Source organism: Delphinus delphis, chromosome 1, assembly GCF_949987515.2.
Source record: "Delphinus delphis chromosome 1, mDelDel1.2, whole genome shotgun sequence".
In the NCBI taxonomy this organism is placed as follows: Eukaryota; Metazoa; Chordata; class Mammalia; order Artiodactyla; family Delphinidae; genus Delphinus; species Delphinus delphis.
This window is the reverse complement of record NC_082683.1, coordinates 28,605,000-28,624,439: the sequence shown is the minus strand read 5'-3', so window position 1 is coordinate 28,624,439 and position 19,440 is coordinate 28,605,000. Positions and strand designations below refer to the sequence as shown.

Here is a 19,440-nt window from a genome sequence, read left to right as displayed (position 1 = left end):
GCTCACGGGCTCAGTAGTTGTGGCTCGCGGGCTCTAGAGTGCAGGCTCAGTAGCTGTGGTGCACGGGCTTAGTTGCTCACGGCATGTGGGATCTTCCCGGACCAGGGCTCGAACCCGTGTCCCCTGCACTGGCAGGCAGATTCCTAACCACTGTGCAACCAGGGAAGCCCCGAAGCTCAGGTTCTTGATGTCTCATCGCAGAAAGAATTCAGTGAGAGACAAAGTGATAGGTAAGAAGTGGATTTATTTAGAAACACTCCACAGAGTGTGGGGCATCTCAGACGGTGAGAAAGGCCGATCTTGATGTTTTTGTATGAGTTGTTTGCCAAGGGATTTGGGTATAGTTGCTCTAGTAAATTGCACTTTTTTAAAAACACAGAGAGAGTGCAAATAGTTTCTCTCTCTAACTTAGGCATTTTTGTTTGTTTGTACACTACTCCAAAGGAAACTGCTTTACTCTGGCCTTTTTTCCAGCTCACTTTTCTGTTGCTCTCACACCTGTCTCAGGCCAAATAAATTCACGTTGACATCCTCAAGGTTGAGACTTAAGTGAGACTAAGTAGTTTTGTATACAATAGTCAGAGAGAATGAACCGCTGTTTCAACTACACAGCTGCAGATGATTTAATCTGGAGGTTGAAACAACCCACAACCCCCCTCCTCGACTCTATTTGCCCTTCCACTTTCTTGTATAAGAAAGAAAAGTCTATCAGTTTAAATGAATGGAAAGTAGCTTTGCTGCATTCAAAGTAAAGTGTTATACTTTTGTGCAGATTTAAAAATGAGTATCTAGGGCTTCCCTGGTGGCACAGTGGTTAAGTCTGCCTGCCAATGCAGGGGACGCGGGTTCGAGCCCTGGTCTGGGAGGATCCCACATGCCGCGGAGCGGCTGGGCCCGTGAGCCACGGCTGCTGAGCCTGCACATCTGGAGCCTGCTCTCCGCAACTGGAGAAAGCCCTCGCACAGAGATGAAGACCCAACGCAGCCAAAATAAATAAATAAATAAATTAATTAAAAAAAATGGGTATCTAAAGGGTCTTTTTTTGGAGTAGAATAAATTTTTATTACACAGCATCTTATTTTAAAAAAGACTTTATCTTCATAGAATACATCTTCACATTAGAGATTCCCACAATGGGAAAACAACAACTTATTACTTATAATTTTATATCTGTGGACAGATTATTTTAGGACAAGTAAAATAAACACATTTGACGATTAAGTCTAGGTTTAGAATCTGTAACAATTTGAAACATCTATAAAGGGACCTCTTCCCTACATGGAACTTCTCTATATTCAGGAACTCTCCAGGCTCTTCTTCCTAGGATTTAGAAATCAGTAATGTGAAACATCAGCATTTCTAATTTGCCAGTTTACCTTGGACATGTAACCATCAGTAACTGGTATCGACTGAACAGAGCGGGAAACTTTGCAAAAACTAAACACTGCCTAATTTTCTGAAAGTCTTTATTCTCGAATTAACAGTCTCTCCCTTTCTCTACCATCCTAGGACAAATATAGAAGTCTGATCAGCTATTGAGAGCAATAAAGCTGAATTCCCTTTAAGAGTTTGATAAATTAAAAGGCAAAAGCTCATATGTAATGTTTAGTTATACTGTGAGTCTTGTGAGAAGCTGAGAGACACCCCATTAACTCCCCAGCATAGAGAACTCAGTCTGACAATTTTTTGGTTACAATTGCTCTCAAATCTTTCCTCAAAGATTACATTCTAAAAATAACGAGGTGATTAGGAGAAGAGGTTTGTCTCACCAATGGACTTATCTGTTATTTCCTCCTTATTGTGAATTGAATGGCATGACCGAGCAGAGGCAAGGGAGGTGTACAATCAATTTTCAAGGTATTACGTCTAAAAGGTCAGAGCTTCCATAGCATAGCAACAGCTGTGCAGATGCCCTCATCATGATCGTTGAAATAACAAAGCCTAGCAAAGGTGAAAGCTGAGAGTGCCAATCCCTGGAATATAGTCACAACTTGTCCAATGTCCCAGTGACTATGAAGAGGGAGGGGCTGCAGCCAGGGAGTAGTTCATTGCAGAGCAAGGATTCAAATAAGCAGCTGGAATTAGGCCCAGGAGCAAAACACTGACAACCCTCTCACCAATCCAGTGGAGACATGCAGCCTTGGAACCAGAATGGTGGCTGGGTGACAGGTGAATGTCCTGTATTCCACACCATCCTGGGGTAGGTTGGTCCTGGAGAAATGCTGAGACATGAATGGTCTGACCACTGGTGCTCAGAGGAACAGAGCTTGTCCTCCTCAGGCACCACAGAGGACACGGCCTCCAGAGAGTCGCCCTGTCGCTCCTTAAAGGGTCTTAATGTAGATATTAGTAATACTTTTAAATTAAAGATTTAAAACACACCTTTTAATATAGTAAAAAAATAACACTATTCAAAGAAATACCACAAACGGCAAACATTTATAATCTAAAATCTTTATAAAAGTACAAAAATAAATTAGAAAAATTAAACTCATAAAATGGTTAAGCAACCTTAATTTTACATTTGTATAAAATACAAGTGAAAACCATCTGAATGATGGTGGTGACTGAAATCCTGTTTGGTAAAGTATCCTATTCCTATGTTGTTTTTGGTTTTGTTTTTTGCAACATAATATGCAATTTCCATTTGACAGTTTATGTTGCAGTAAATAAAGAGTAATATTGTACAGTTAGCAGTTGCAAGTACTTTTTTTTTTTTTTTTGCAGTACGCGGGCCTCTTTTTGCGGTATGCCGGCCCCCCACTGCTGTGGCCTCTCCCGTTGTGGAGCACAGGCTCCGGACGCGCAGGCTCAGCGGCCATGGCTCACGGGCCCAGCTGCTCCGCGGCATGTGGGATCCTCCCGGACCAGGGCGCGAACCCACGTCCCCCGCGTCATCAGGCGGACTCCCAACCACTGCGCCACCAGGGAAGCCCACAAGTACTTTTGAGTTGGGCTGTTTCTGAGGTCCGTTAGCAAAAAAGTCCATTAACATTTTATTTCAGCTGAGAATCAGACATCATATAAAGCTTCATAATCCTAAACCACGAATATGTCTGCCTTGTTTATAAGTAAATCTTGAACCCAAGCATTATTCTTTTTTTTAAAAAAATCTTTACTGGAGTATAATTGCTTTACATTGTTGTGTAAGTTTCCCAAGGATTATTCCTTTTTAAAAATTATTTATTTATTTATTTATTTAGGCTGTGTTGGGTCTTTGTTGCTGTGCACGGGCTTTCTCTAGTTGCAGCGAGCGGGGGCTACTCTTTGTTGCAGTGCGCGGGCTTCTCATTGCAGTGGCTTCACTTGTGTGGACCATGGGCTCTAGATGCGCGGGCTTCAGTAGTTGTGGCACGTGGGCTCAGTAGTTGTGGCTCGCGGGCTGTAGAGCACAGGCTCAGTAGTTGTGGCACACAGGCTTAGTTGCTCTGCAGCATGAGGGATCTTCCCGGACCAGGGCTCAAACCCGTGTCCCCTGCTTTAGCAGGTGGATTCTTAACCACTGCGCCACCAGGGAAGTCCCCCAAGGATTATTCTTAAAGGAAAATATTTTAATAGAGAAAAGTATGAGACAAGTGCTGCTCTATAAAGGCATTGCAAAGATCTCTATAGATTGTGGAAATTACAGAAATAACAAAAGTGACAGAAGGCAGGAAAACAGTCATCTTTTTTCTACAGATAAAACTAAAGATTCCAGTCCCCTTTATGATAGAGACATTTTATCAAGTATAGTAAAAATGATCCCATCCTTTCCTGGCACTGACAGACTAACCCAATTATTTCCTAAAAGCATCTGCAAGGCATGCAAGTCTCAGCAGCCAAAGAATTTGTCAAATGATCAGACGACTGAAACATGGAAACTACATGAACTGAGAGTTCAAGATGTATGGCCCCCCTCCAAAAAACAAACCACCTCGGAATTTTACCTTAGATTGCCGCCTCATTTCTCCATGCTTTAGTGTAGTGCTCTGAGCACGCTTTTACCTGAAGTTTCAAGCAGGTGAACTCTAATATAATTGGTGACTTGTTCTGTCCAGTCCAGCATGTCTTATTAATCAATTAGAGCAATCGTCCGATTACTGTCTGCCTAGATAACCGTCATGCTTTTCTGGTACTACACTTAGGGATGCTACAGCCTGATTTATCAGAGCATGCCTTCGCATCACCGTTACACATATTTCCCCCATTTAACTGTATGAATTTGGGTGTAGTTATTGACGTTTTTAGAATTTTCCTTATCAGTGTAGTTACTGGGAAGATTGACAGTAGAGTGATTCTCTTCAATTTGTCAAACTTAACAACTGACACACATAGTTAAAAAAAACTCAACCCATCAGCATTTGTTAGTTAAGCTAACTAGAGCTTCTTCAGCATCAGTAACAAGATCCTTTAAGAAAACAAACTGTACTGTTAGGGCTGCACAGACTCTGGCGACATGTAGGTGGGAGAAGACTGGGGTGAAGAACACATAATAGCCAGAAGGGAACAGACTGAATTCTCTGATGTTCTGGAGAACAGAAATAGGGTAAATGGAAATAATGAAGGGACAAGTTTTTAATATTTAGGCTGGACTGCTTCAAAGTAGTGAGTTACCCCCAGGTAAGGCGCTCATCCTCATAGGGATTCCTGCTTGCTTGGAGGCCTCACCTCACACTAGGGTTCCTTTGAGTCCAGACCTGTGCAGACTGGGCAGAGTGGCAGGGCTGTGGAGAGTGTGCTCCATCCAAAGGGACCAACCACTCTTGAGCTTCCCCTGGTGGCAGCTGTAAAGGGATGCTGAAGGAATAGTGAAACTGATGACCGTCCTTACTTTTTAAGGGATTTTTATGTGAGATCTTCTGATTTTTTTAAATATTAGGGACTAATAAAAATATTTTAAATACCAAACAAAAATTATTTGCAGACAGAAATTGGCTGCCAACTTGAGACCTCTGATTTTACTCTATTAACTTCAATTATGGAATGAAAAGTGATATGCCTGAAGCTATGCCGTTAGGACAGTTGAGAGCTGGTTTTCAAAATTTCAGTCCAGGGTTTTCTTGCATATCATACCTGGGCTGTGTATCCACTTCAGTGCCTGTGACAATTCCCCATCCATTTCAGTTTCTTTTTATCCTACCTATTCTTAAGTTCTTTCACTGCCTGGCAGAGTTCGCAAGCCTGGCTTCTTGCTTACCTCTCTTTCCATGCCACCCAATGTCTTAAAGGGAGGAGAGTCTAAAAGACCCAGTGTCTTTTATTTAAGGTGGGGGGAGAAACTATTTATTTATTTATTTATTGAATTGTATTTTCCATCACTTTAATTTTTTTTTATATGGAGCCCCAGCCCCACCAGTGTTTTTTTTGGCCGCACTGCAGAGCATGCGGAACTTCTCCAAGCAGGGGTCAAACCTGTGCCCCCTGCAGTGGAAGTGCAGACTCTCTTAACCACTGGACCGCCAGGGAAGTCCTGGGTTGGTGGGGGGCCGGCGCAGCAGAACCTCTTTAAAACCTGAGTTCCACCTACATGCCCAGCACTATTAAGTACCCTCCATCTATGAACTCATTTAATGTCCCAACAGCCCTACTATTATCTCATTATAGTGGAGAAACTTGAGATTTAGAAGCATCAAGGAACTCGTCTATCGTCACGCAATCACGCAATCCAGGTTTGAATTCAGGACTTCGTGATTAGGAAAGCCTAAATTCTTTCCACTCTATCACACCAACTCCCTTTCCCTAAGCCTGAAGTGCTGTAATGATGTGACCGCAAAACAAAGTTTGGAGCAAAGCTTTTCTTTTTATTGCAGTTATTAGTGAAAGTTACACTTCAAACTGAAGCTAAGCAACACTAAAACCATTAATATTTTAAAATCAAGGATTAAAAACAAATACAACTAAGAACACTTCCAATACACAGAATGGCAGAAAAAAGAGGAGTGGTTCTGTCACAGGACATTTTAGTGACAGTTTGGCTCAGAAAGAATTATGACAATTTCTTTAACATAAAATATTGTAAGTGACTGAACTGCTTAAAAAGCGGCTTGAAGCTTCTCAGTCTCAACCCTAGGTTTTTTTGTAGTAAATTTTTTTTGGGGAAAGAAAATTTAAATACCCCCCAAAAGTAGTTTTGTTTAAAAACTTTATTTGCCTTCTGCTCATCTTAATGACATATAGTCTTTGAGGAATTAAAATGACAACCATATCCAAAGCCTGGCCCCCAAGTACACAGTGATAGGACTCAACATTTGGTGTTTCTAATTATACAGTGATTACATATATATCATAGACTAGCTCCCACCCACCATATAATCCAATTTCCTCTTAATAAAATGTGGCAGTCAAGTTTAATATCACTCAAGATTTTATCTTGTAGCATATTACAAACTCAGACTTACTCCATTGTTTTAACTAATGTTATCGTGTAACCAAACATTAACAAAGGAAGGCTTATAAACATTTTGAAATTCTGCAGTCTCTAAAGTACTACAGTAAATTGTTCTTACTTATGAAAAGCCAACAAAAAATATAAGGCCAGACCAGGTGTAAGACAGGATAGGGAAGATGAGGAAGGAGGTTTGAGTGTCCATCATTTTACCATGCTGAAACTTGGTATATTTGGCAAGAAGAGTCAGTGTGGAAAAGGAGGATGGAGAAAGAGGTTACTCTGATTTTATGTAATAATTCAGTTTCAAAACATACTGATATTAACTCCCCAAAATATTTCACATCTGCAGTACAAATAGGCACACACGGTTAAGATGGTTAAAAAGTAAAATTTAAAAGGCTATTTGTCCATCTGCAGGGCATTTGCAGGAGGCCCCACCTCCCCACATGTCCTACATTTACATTTTACTTTTCAGAAAAGCCCCTTTTAAAAGAGTGCTATTTCCTGTCCACTACTTCGGGCTTAAAAAAAAGCAGCAATTATCTCAAGTGGGAGCAGTTAGCAATGCTTTAGGGGTGTGTATTTGTGTGTAATACAAATGTTCTCTAGACTGAGTGGTCAGATTACACTGGAATGGTTATATTACAATTTTAGTCCCCCAAACACTAAAGAAACACATTATTTTTTCTATATAAACTTATGTAATACACAGTGTTATAAACATAGAATATTTATACACACACACACACACACACACACACACACATACACACATCACTGCTTCCCACAGCCTATGAATGCATCCATATACTAGTTCACAAGAATGATCTTTATTCACAAGATACAGTAATACTTTCATGGGGTCCATAACTGAAGACAGATATTAAAGCTACACATTACAGCAAAAATTGTTTAAAAGTATTCCTGATATATCCAATGTTCTCAGCTATCTCACCCAGCAAGGTGGATTTTTTGCTCATTTTCCAAGCATGAATCTCCCCAACTTTTCAGTACTTGTAATTCTCATTATCCTATAAAACTAAGATAGATCTCATCCATGTTAGTGATGAGCTGGAAAAGCCCAAACTGCCTGCAACAAGGGGAGATCAGCATCTACAGAGATAAAAAAATAAATGTTGAATGCATTCATACCCTGTGTACCTAAAATGCATCCTTTTATTTCTTAAAACAAAACAAAACACAAACCAAACTTGTCTGTTTCAACAAGGAATTGCTTACACAACCTGTGGTGATGTGCCCTTTGTTTTTTTCCTAGAAACAAGCGCCCCTTCCCCTCAGGAAAGTGGGTAAGCCTGTAGAAATGTAAGGTTCTGCCCACAATCCATAAAGATAACTGGGTCAGACACCAACAGGCTGCCTGATATCACCTGCAGATGCTCAGAACTGAATTTAAATGAAGAAAAAACCCTTTACTATATTTTAATTTTTACAGGTACATGGTGATTGGAAAGCAACGGTCAACTCTGCAAAGTGGTAAGTGAAATAAGCACACTTTTCCTTCTTAAAACCTAACCCCTTACTCCAAAAAAAGGTTCCAAAAAAAGGTACCAAAAATCTGCAAGAAACAAAGGGATAACTATCTGGTTGTACAACAGCCTCTGATGCCAATCTGTAGCAAAAATGCCTGAAGGCAAAAGGCAAAGTTAATTTCTGATTATCTGATGGTTTCACCACATTAATCTAACTCAAAATACAATCACAGCTGCCATAGCACCACTAAAAGGAGTTTGGTTTTTGAAGTTACACTTTTTCCAAAGATTATTATAAAGAAAAATTCAGCTTGTGCAATAAATATCCAGCAGGGGAGAAACAGAACAGAATACGTTTGTAGGTGAACACCATACCATGATAAAGCCTCAGTTTCTCTTACACTTGTTTGATAAAATGATCTAGGGTAACTAAAGATACTTTCATAGAAGCAAACTGGAAATGAACCCTTCACACAACAATATTCTTTTATCTTGAACTTCTGAATAGCTTTTCTTTTGGAGAACTCAAGCACTGTCACAAACATTATCCTATTCTTACAACTACTTTGTGAGGGAGGTGAGGGCAGGTATTATTATCACTACCATTTTATAAGAACCTAGGCACACACAGATTAAGGAAATTGCCTTATGGACACAGAGCAAATTAGTGGTAGAGCTCTGACTAAACTCCAAATCTCAGTTCAAGTTTTAGAGCCCTTTCTACTCTCAAAGGCAACAAGTTCTCAACAGTCTTTTTCCAGTTGTGATCTTCTAAAATTTCCTGCATTTTAAACCTATTTATGCCTTCTTTACAGTTCAGGTTTGACTAGGAAATGTGTTTAAAAAAACTTTTAATATGGAATTCTGCACACACCAAGAGGCATATATGTGAGAAAGAAATCAATATCTATAGAACTAAGGTCTGAAAAAAATCATTATGTAAATTAAGAGGAAAGAATAGTCTTAAGTATTCATTCAGTGTAATTTTTACATATTTAAGAAGATGTGTCAGAATAAAAGTTACAAATCTTCTGAAGTTTAAATCAGAGTCTGATTCATTAAAACCAGGAGCTACATTCATTTTCCTTAAGAATATGGGCATCTCTGTTAGAGAAGATTGAAATATTACTTTCAAGAATAATTTCTTTTATCACTTTGCTGTAACATCATATTTCAGGTATATATTCTGTTCATATTACCACTCTATAGCTAGCAAAAACCTCTATGGATAGAGATAATACCTGCAGCACTAACACTTTCAGTCTTAATTCTCATTTAGCCAAGTTAGGATTTCTTTCCATCTATATTAACTAAAGTTACATTCTAATGATTCTCATTACCTCTCTTTTTTTTTAGTCCTCCCCCTTTTATTTTTAACAGTGTGTGTGTGTAGGATGTGGAGAGGGAAAAACTGCACAATTCATAAATGGCATAAAACATTGATTTCATCCCAATATAGAATCATGGCACTCAAGTAAATCAAAGAATGGTAGGTCAAAGAAAAAACTTTAGAACCCAAACATGAAAAACAGTATTCAAAGAGTCTCTCAATCAAGCTATAAATTGCGGCATGTGATCTTCCTTTCCCAAGTATTTTAAAGACCCTATTATTTACTCATAGTAGAATTCTATCTAAACTGCCTCTAAATCCTTTTTCTTTTCTTTTTTAAAGAGGAGCAAGGCATTGTACCCTGGGCTAAGAAAGGAGAAAGCTCCTGGAAAACTTTTAAAGAATCTTATAGGACAAAGTGTTAGGAGATTTTGGTTAGCGCTTGCTAGTCCTGATTTTTGAATTAGAGAAAGAGCACAGGCACATTTGCAGGATCATCATCAATACTATGAGATCATTCCCTTTCTATGAAACAGGGAGATATCTGCAGTTAACACTGGAGATCCAAATCTGTTGCTACCAAAACCAAAGGTTTAACCTGCTACCAAAGGCTCCTCTTGTTAAACTCCCTGGGATCAAACTGTATCCATTAACCTGGTTGGACCGTCCATGTTATTAGGCAAAATTCCCCCTTCATTACAATCTACCAGTGTTTCCCCCAAATCTGTTATCAAAAAATATTTTCTTTACAGGAAAGACTACCTTGTCTGGAAAGGTCCTATTTTGTGTTTTCTATATAAAGGGAAAAGCTGGAGAAGCCGTGTTGATAGCAACGCCATGGCTCTATTTAAGGATAAATACTTCGTTTCTTTATTCAGAAGCAACTTCTCTAATCAAAATAGATGCAGCTTTAGATCTGGGACAACAACATAAAATAAATTTAGGTTACAGAGACTCTCTTCCTAGGTTCAAATGGCAACAGTTCCTCTTTTACAATGTGACTGTGAGAACCAGACAAATATCAAACAATTATAAGGTTTCTCGCCAAGGATTCCGGCAAAGAAACCTTTTCCTTTTCCTCATTTACCCCCTCACTACATACTCTTACAATCCCACTAGTCCATTTCTTCACAAAGATCTCCTATCACACCTGCAAACATTTTTTGTAGAAAGAGTCTTTCCTTCTTTGGTTCTAAAAATAAAGGGCCAAATGAAAGGATTTTTGTTTGTTTGTTCTTCCAACTAAAGCCATGAAGTAAATGAAGATGGAAAGTTTTAGGCATTAAATACCAGGGTAATCTCCCTCTCTAGTTTCTGGCATGGCCTCTTAAACTTTAAACATAAAATTACAGATGTGCATGCAGTCAATTTTTAGAAATAATAAAACCAAAAAAAAAAAAAAAAGGCAAAGAAAATAAAGTTCTAATGACCAACAATCCCATCTGTTTTCTACTCACATAAGCCTATTCATGACAGTTCTAAGAGATGACTGTAAACTTGAACAAGTCACCAAGTACTTCACTGTGGTAATTCAGTTACTGATGCCAGGTACCCTGATTTATGGAGCCAACCAGTTAAAAGAGCAAAATAAGCTCTATGTGTCAGGTTCCTATGAGCTTTTGGAAGGAAAAAAGAAAATAAAGGATGATTTCTACTCAAAGCTGCCTTAAAAATATTGATCTACAAGAATTATATGCCTGTCAATCTAGGACAATGTTGAAGCATAATGAATAAAACTATTAAAATTATAACTACAATAAATATCCTTAAGAGGGGAGCATATATTTGCAATAAAAATATATCTAATTGAAACATATTTAGTTTTTTAGTATCAACAAATTCCTATAATCAGAATACCAACGTTCAATTAATACTTGATGTAGGGTAAGGAAGTAGCTGTGTGTGTGTGTGTGTGTGTGTGTGTGTGTGTGTGTGTGTGTGTGTATCAACCTACTGAAACTGGCAAAAACGTGGGGAAAAAGTGATATGGCTAATGTCTATACGAAATCACATGCTGATTCATTTTAAATCGTTAAATTTCACATAACATAAAAATAATACTTTTCCAATTATAGTTACTTGAAACTTTCTCATTTACCCCTCTCAGTGAAAGAATGCAGTATGGCAAAATGTCATACATTAAACCCATTTAAAGCTCAGAGGAGGGATAAAGTTTATCTTTTAATCTCTTACAGAAAAAAATGGCTTACCAAGCAAATTCACTGTGTAAAAACACAATGGAAATATTGTACCTGTTTAACAGAATTCACTTTTTTCATGCACCTTTATAAAAAGTTAATGTCAATACAAATTACCTTGATCTATTCACTAGGAAACTGGAGTAACCACATATGCTTGAAATTAATTTTCTATAATCATACTTTTAACTGTCTTCCAATTAATTCACATTCATAATTATTACTTAAATTTTTAAGTAGCTGAAATACTATATTAGCCTTTATCTCTGATTCTACCCAGCCACTTAAACTCTGTTTCTTCATTGATGAAGAAGAAACAACTTTAAAAGTAAGGTAGGGTTGAATCAACGTTAAAGGTATGGTAGGGAAAAGATCAGGGTAGCAAATCTTCCACTCAACATAATCATGGTGGGGGCTGGAGCAGCCCATTTCAAAGTCAATTATCACTGACTTCTGGATCATTTGCTCTTTGTTTTCCAGGCCTATGAGAATGGTATCACAATCCTAACGCTGGATGATGTATCCACCTAAAGCAGTTTCAATGTAGCTGAAGTGAGAAATAAGAAGTGTAAACAATCAAGTTGCCCCAAAACTGCAGATCAGGTAAAATAAATCCAATCCATTAGTATTAGTTTTCTACTTAAAGGAAAGAAAACTAAAGAAAAGCCCCACCTCCCCTCCACGTTTAGAAATCTGTCTAAAGACTGTCTTTAATGCCCACTATATAAACAACATTAAGTATTCTAAGTTAGAAAATAGTGTTAATGGTTTATTGGTAAAAATCCAAACTCTAGACTTTATGGAATTAGTAGTTTGGTTGGCATATTAACATTCCATCTTAATCTTTGCTAATATTACAAAGAAAGAGGAAAAGCTAGAGATATCTATAAAAATAAAATACCTTAAAACCAATATCTAAGCAAAATATAAAAGTTGCGCACAAATTGCCAATAAATATAAACATCACAATAGAAAAATTAATATTAAAAAAATAAACTCGTAATTGCTATTATGACATTATAAAAAATGAAAAAGTTTAATGTGCATGTGTATTTGCAGACAGACATAGTACACTCCAAACAATCAATATAATTTTACTATCATTATTACATAATGCAGCATACAAGGTTACTGAGGTGTGTTTTTTTGTGTGTTTTTAAGTCTATTTTCTGGAAGAGTGCTCACCAAATTCACAAGCAAGAACTGGTTAGGTGATCATTTACTGCTGTTTACTACTTCCTAGTTCAGGGGAAAATCGCTTTCTGGTAGATTACCAAATTACCAACCAGTATGAATAGTCCTGCTATTATCCTCCCTCTTACTTATTTCCTCCAAAGCCCAATTTTACCTGTTCTATTTCTAATTAATTGATCATATAGATGCACTGTCATCATTTTTCACCTATGCTAGAAAAAAGAGGGAAACATTTAGAATATTTCTTGCTGCCTGAAAAAGAAAAAATTTCCCTAAAGATAGAGAATCATTTTACTTCTCTTACACTGATTTCCATGATGACTTGGCTCCATCTTTATAAGCAGTCTTCTTTAATAAAGATTAATTAGAAAAGGCTGCCAGTAGATATTTACAAAAGGGTCAATATGCTGGGGGGGAAAACGTAGCCTATGACATAATTTCTGGCAAGTTACCTTTGCCGTCGGGCACTTACTACTATATCCATACTCTTGTTAAAAAGTTAAGCAAACTTGCTGTTTTATATGCCTTATATAATACCTGCAACACAGCTGAGAACTGAAAGGGTTAATTCTGTTAAAAACTGTGTTTTTAAACTTACAAAATATATTTGGTGAGCATTTACTTAGATACTTTACTGAATAAAAGCTTTACTTGGTTCCCTTGGACCAGATTCAGAACAACAAATAACATTATTTATATGAAACGGTCATACTCTTGGAATTCTAAAATAATTTATCTTTCAAATTTTTAGCCTCATGCTATTTGAAAAATAAAAATCTACAGCACCATCTTCTGAAAAGGCACTTTCTAAGAACCGCCTCGCTTTAAAAAATGATTTAAAAATTTAATTCATTGTCTACCCTGAAGAACATCTCTGCTTTACTGACACGCTAACATGGACACAACATTAGAGTTTGGTTACCTAAGACATTGATTTCAAAAAGGAAGGGAGACCAATGGCCAGATAGATGATTTGATAGCATCTTAATTTTGTCACACTGTTGGCTACCTGATATTTTAATAGGGCTTCTCATTGGTAAATCTCAACCCTCCATATGAAATTTATTAAACTTCTATCTTTAAATCAAATTAAAATCTTTAACTTCCGTACTTTAAGAGCAAAAGATTCTTACAACGATGTAAAAATATAGAGCACTATCTTTGATGGGTAAAGAAAAATAAAATTGAACTAGCAGTAGATAATATTAGCATAAGCCTTGACCATTATATCTTAGTTAAAAGAAATGATTTTGACCAACATGGAAAATTATAAACTGAAATGTACCACTTTTAAAAGTAGGAAAAAGTTAAAAATATTTTTCCCTTTGAGGCTATATATATATATATATATATATATATATATATATATATATACACACACACACAGAGAGAGCGAGAGAGAGACTGAATTTTTCTTCCTGGGAGTCAGCTTAGGTTTCACTAATCACAGCATCATTTCCAATATTGCCACCGATCAAAAATGTTCTTAGTATAAGCAGGAAATTTTTTAAAAAAGATTTTTTGGAGAAAATTCTGACTTTCACATCTATGTACTGATTTTACACATTATTCTTGGCTTGTTTTTCGACTCCTGTAGAATCACAAAGTGCTTTATATGATCAAATGAGAGGGAAAAAGGAAAATGAAGACAGACTTTAGAGTCAGGGTTATACTGCCACTCACAAAGGCCTCACTTGATAAAGTCTCCCAGGTATTATTATTGAAGCTTTAAGACATCCATGAATTCTCAAAAAGAATGAAAAGGATTAAAAAAGCCAAAATAAAGATGCCAGTTCAATGGTGTCCTTTCGCAGCTTGACTGATAACTCATAAAAGATAATTTAAGTAGCAAGTTACTGTTAGGGGCAACTTGTCTTTAAAAACTATTCAGTAGGAGAACATCTAAGAGGATGAGTTAAATAAATATTTAACCCAGGTTTAATGATATTGAATAAAATTTATGCCGAGCTGTCAGTTAAGCTTCTTGGCAAAACATCACTATCAAGTTTTAACAGCAAGACTACAAAATATTCTAGCTGAATCCAAGTGGCTAGCTTCACAGATTTCATAAAAATCACCACCCATGGCAAATTCATGTTGGCCTCTGAATCAAACACCCACCAAATTCCTTGAATAAGAGTCTCTAATTCCTGGTCTATAATCCATCAATAATAGATCCTTCAGACTGATTACTGGCACTCTGAGTGTTCACCTTGTCCTTAAACATTGAGATCCTCAGCCAGCCATTTTTACTGAATGGCAACTCAGCTTCTATCTCCTTAGTCATACTTTAAGTCTGTCATGACTAAGCCTGTCATGAGGTCTGTCATACTAAAATCCATTAGAGAATATATAAGTAAACTTTAGGCAGTGGTGGGTCATCAGAGAACCTAGTTTGGAAAACCAGTATAGGTGTTTAGAGGGCTAGAAGTCTCCATGCTAGAAAGTAGAGATGAATCTTTATCAAGTGCCTTCTAAAACACCCAGTACATTCCTACTAGAATCCCACCTAGACTCTCTTGTAGGAAGATAAATAAATTAATAGGTTACAAACAGGAAGATTTCCACAGAGTACTTTTTCTGAGAAACTTGTTTAAAGGTAAATATTAAGAAAAAAATAAAGGGCACCTGTACTCCTGTAAAAAATATGCTAAAAACCAGTACTGAGGAGGCTGAGGTACCCTTTTCCAAAACTGCTAAAGTAAAAATCCACATTTCTAAAACAAAGAAAGAGTATCCTGATATTAAATTGAAACTAAATTGGCAGCACCCTTTGTTACCTTGATATTTCATGTTCTTAAATCTTATTTAGGAAAAAAAAAAAAAGTCTAACACTAGCCTTGAATCCTGCTCATTTCCTTACTGTTAAGTGCAGTAACTGTCAGACTCTACTTCATTAAATAAATATAGCAGCTACGGTATTATAAATGCATGGTCCTCAATGCCAGTAACTTGATACTGTAATATAAAACATATATCAGCACTTTACACATTTGCCATCCAGAATATACATTAAACTCCCAATTCTGCTTCACATGAAAATCTATTATACCAGTTGCTGGGACTGACATTTTAAAGTCACTCTTACATCACAGAAAACAGCAGACAGAAATTTAGCATTCACTGTATAGTTAGTGAGCAAGGGCAGGAACAGAAAGGTCACTGTTGAGTTTCATGACCATTAAACTCAAAACAACCTTTTTTTTTTTTTTAAATAAAAAAAGATCAGCAATTCTACACCAGAAGTATAATAACGAAACAAATTTCAAAAAATATTTGCCACTTAGTATTTACCTTAAAGTTCTAAGCACAAAGTTTCTTATAATTAAGTTTGATATACCAATTTGTTAGTAAGCAAAATAGAATATACTATACATATTCTTTCAAGTTAACCAACTTTAAACTAGCAATGTTGAAACTCTAAGAGCACCCTAAAAAGAACTCACTTCAAATGTAAAGCTTTATATTAAAAAAAATTTTTTTTTCCTCTGTAAAAGTCCTTCTAAATAGTTTTAAATTATAGGCTTTACTTTAGCACATGTGAGATTAAGTGACTGAAAATTAGGTAAAGCAGGTAAACAGGGAAAGGTTATCTACAGTTCTTCCCTGGGCTCTAAAGTTTTCCACATCAATCTGTACAGCTCCCACTGATAAAGGAAGATGTTTTACTCATACTGAGCAAACATACGCCATCAGGTTTTTACCACCTAGGATATACTATTTTCTTCTCTTGCCTATGTTCTTGCCTATATTCAGTGAAATTTCAATGTAAAAAAAATACACTCTTTATAGAAATTTTTTGGAGGAGGGGGGAGGGTTGGGAGAAAAATGTATACACTACACAAACATTACCTTATGTAAAGAGCTTTAAAACAGTGTTGTAAATTGCATTTCATACACTTCAATATAATAAACATACAAAATACAGTACTTTCTTAGTTTTCTGGCAGAGGGACAAAAGATTTCATACCTGTTGGAGGATATGGGCTCAGATTTTAGGCTCAAAATACAGTAAATTGGCAATAAGTGTGGATTATAGGTAAGAGAGAACTAAAGAGCTAATCCATTTGTTTTCATGTGCAGATGGAATTCTGAAAGGTTAACAACAATGCCCACTGGAAACAATCTGTAATATCTATACTCTGAACCAGTGCAAAAAAAAAAAAAAAATTAAAATGCTATTTTCATGAGTTACAAAGTGCAAAGCTCCCCTGAATCCAAGGTTACTGATAAACTTGGTTTTGACAGCTTTATAGTATTTTTTAATATCTTAAAGTGAAGTCAATAAAACAAAAGTTTTGCAAAACTTTTTTCAACATTTCAGTGATTTAACTAATTTCAAATGCTCAAAGTCCTAACTTCCTTTGTCACCATCACCCTAATTTTAAAAGGAAAGTTACACTGGTGATGAATTAGCAAAAAAAGTTTTTAAAATATCATTTTATATTTTCCTGACTCATGTTAGTAAGTGAAAATGGGCACCTTACCAGTATGATTCTTCAATAAACATGATTTATTTTCAAAGAATTTAAATATCTTCTAAATCTAAAGCTAGTTGCTGTCATTACTTAAATCAAAGTTCTTCAACTTTATTTCTAATATTCAAGGTCAACACTCATTTAGGAAATTTAACTTCCTTCATTTTCATTATGATTTTTATAAGACATGCTTTAAACTTGAAAATTACAAAACTTTCCTTCTGAAATTAAGGCTATATACTTTGCCCTTTTAAAATTATGGAGGTGCCTGTTTCTCCCACTATCTGTGGTAAAGATGTCAAACAGACACAGCTTTCTTTTAAAACTGCTTATTGCACTAAAAGAGAGCAAAAACAAGTTGTCAGTTCTTAAAATAAACATGATTATATTTCTATAAAAGATGTTGCCAATATGATTCTATAATTATTAAAGCACTATTCTAATAAATATAAAAGAAAAGGAAGCTATACTTCAAAACACATACATATATGTTTATATATATACAACACACATATATATAAAAATATATATATATGAAAATCACATTAAGGTATGAGAGGCAGCAAATAAACTAGTAAAAAAAAAACCAAAAAAACCCTCCACAATCCCTTCTCTCCACCCAATTTCAGAGGCCTCAACCCTACACAGTTCCAATCATTTAAAATATTTACCCTTTGTAAAAGTTTTAAGGGATTTCCATGTATAACACATAGAAACAGAAGACTTTAGAATACATATCGCTTATATATAGAGTTACAACTTCTGACAAAGTTGTGTGTTTTTTTTTTTATATATTTATAGCAGCTTTAACAAACTCACTAGAGAAAAAGAATAGTTTAGGTTGCTACTGCTTATGTACACATTGCACAAATGGCAAATGTAAGTTGAGAGCAGGAGGGGGCAGACATTCACTCTCACAAAAACATATTTTTTATATATATATGTGTGTATATATATATATAGTTTCTTAAGAAAGCAATACCAAGAGTTGAGGACTCAGAATTATGTATGAGACAAGACAGGAGTAGGGCGTGCAAAATAAAAATCTAGTTTGCCATGCTTCATATTCAAATGAACCAGATACATGAACATCTGAATGTTACTGGTAGCATCAGGGAAAAACAAATGTAGGTGATGAAGGCAAGGGCGGTAGAGAGAGAAATCATAGTGGTGGTGGGAGGATAATAAAAGGGAAAGAAAGTTCCCCAATGGAATGAACTATAAAATATGTACAGAGATACATATATATCTATTATCAGTGTAGATACAGATATATATGCATATGCAGTATGCATGTATATAAGTAAAATATACAGATAACTTTTACAAGAATACATGAATGCACATTTTTTGCACACATAATTGTGAACAATCACTTTGATTATTCATATAGGTGTGTTTTTTAAAAAACCATCATTTACTTTTTCTTTACTTTTTTTTTTTGCAAAGAGTTGTGCTGCCAAGCAACTTGAGGTAAAGGCATTAAAAGGGTTAGACTACAAGAAAGTGAAAACTAAATGATCGCGATACTTCCTACAGGAGACCGCACAAAAAAGCAGTTGGCTGGTTTCATATTGCATAATGGTGCTGTGTTCCTTGATGAAGTAAACAATCTTCCTTGTATCAACATAAAGATCATACCCTGGCCCCCACACAGTGTTGGTTTCTGTATGGCTGGAGGCATCCCCGCTCAGCTGACTCCACTGGAAACATAAGTTGTATGTTGATTCATCTTCCAGTTCTTCCTCTCAGAGAATATTCTTAGACTTTTTAAGCAAAGTACATTGTGCGTAAGGTATCTTGGTGAATCTGTACAGCCTTGGCAAGAGCTTGTGGATCTCGTCCATTGCTCTGTCCTGAAACGTGACTTCCTTCAGCACTGTAAGAAAAGTGGCAGTGAACACAAAACCAAACCCTATTCTGATGTAAAAATTCTGAAAAATATTATTTGTAGAAAATTTTTTAAAAATTAAAAAACAAATAAGAGGCCGGTATAATGAACCCCTACATGTCCATCATCCAGTTTCAATAATTATTAACTCAAGGCCAATTCTGTTTTACATCTCTCACCTCTCCAGGACTATTTAGAAGTAAATCCAAGACATCCTATAATTTTGTCTGTATATATCACTTTTATTACCAATAATCTCTCCCTTGAATTAATCTGGTAAAGCAACAAAATCACTACATCACACTATTACTAATAAGCCCAGACTGCACACTTTAATAGGAACCCTCATCTTGGGCAGTCAGTTCTATCATAGCTTTTCATTTGGATCACTGACTCTTCTAACAGCCTGTGGAACTTTAATTCTAAATGGCAGTACTTTATGGCAAAGACAGAGGCACCTACTTACATGTAAACACTTAAAGAAATTTCCCA

General features: G+C 36.2%; 1 protein-coding gene across 5 annotated transcripts in view; it reads right to left on the bottom strand.

The window, feature by feature from the left end:
- Positions 1 to 13,963: 13,963 nt before the first annotated feature.
- AGO3 (argonaute RISC catalytic component 3) overlaps positions 13,964 to 19,440 on the bottom strand; it is a 119,684-nt gene continuing 114,207 nt past the window's right edge. For all 5 annotated transcript variants that reach the window (XM_060019220.1, XM_060019229.1, XM_060019237.1 and 2 more), the window contains one exon: positions 13,964 to 18,936. In XM_060019220.1, the coding sequence (XP_059875203.1) occupies positions 18,828 to 18,936 (109 nt within the window). In that variant the 3' untranslated portion in view covers positions 13,964 to 18,827. The remainder of the gene's footprint in view (positions 18,937 to 19,440) is intronic.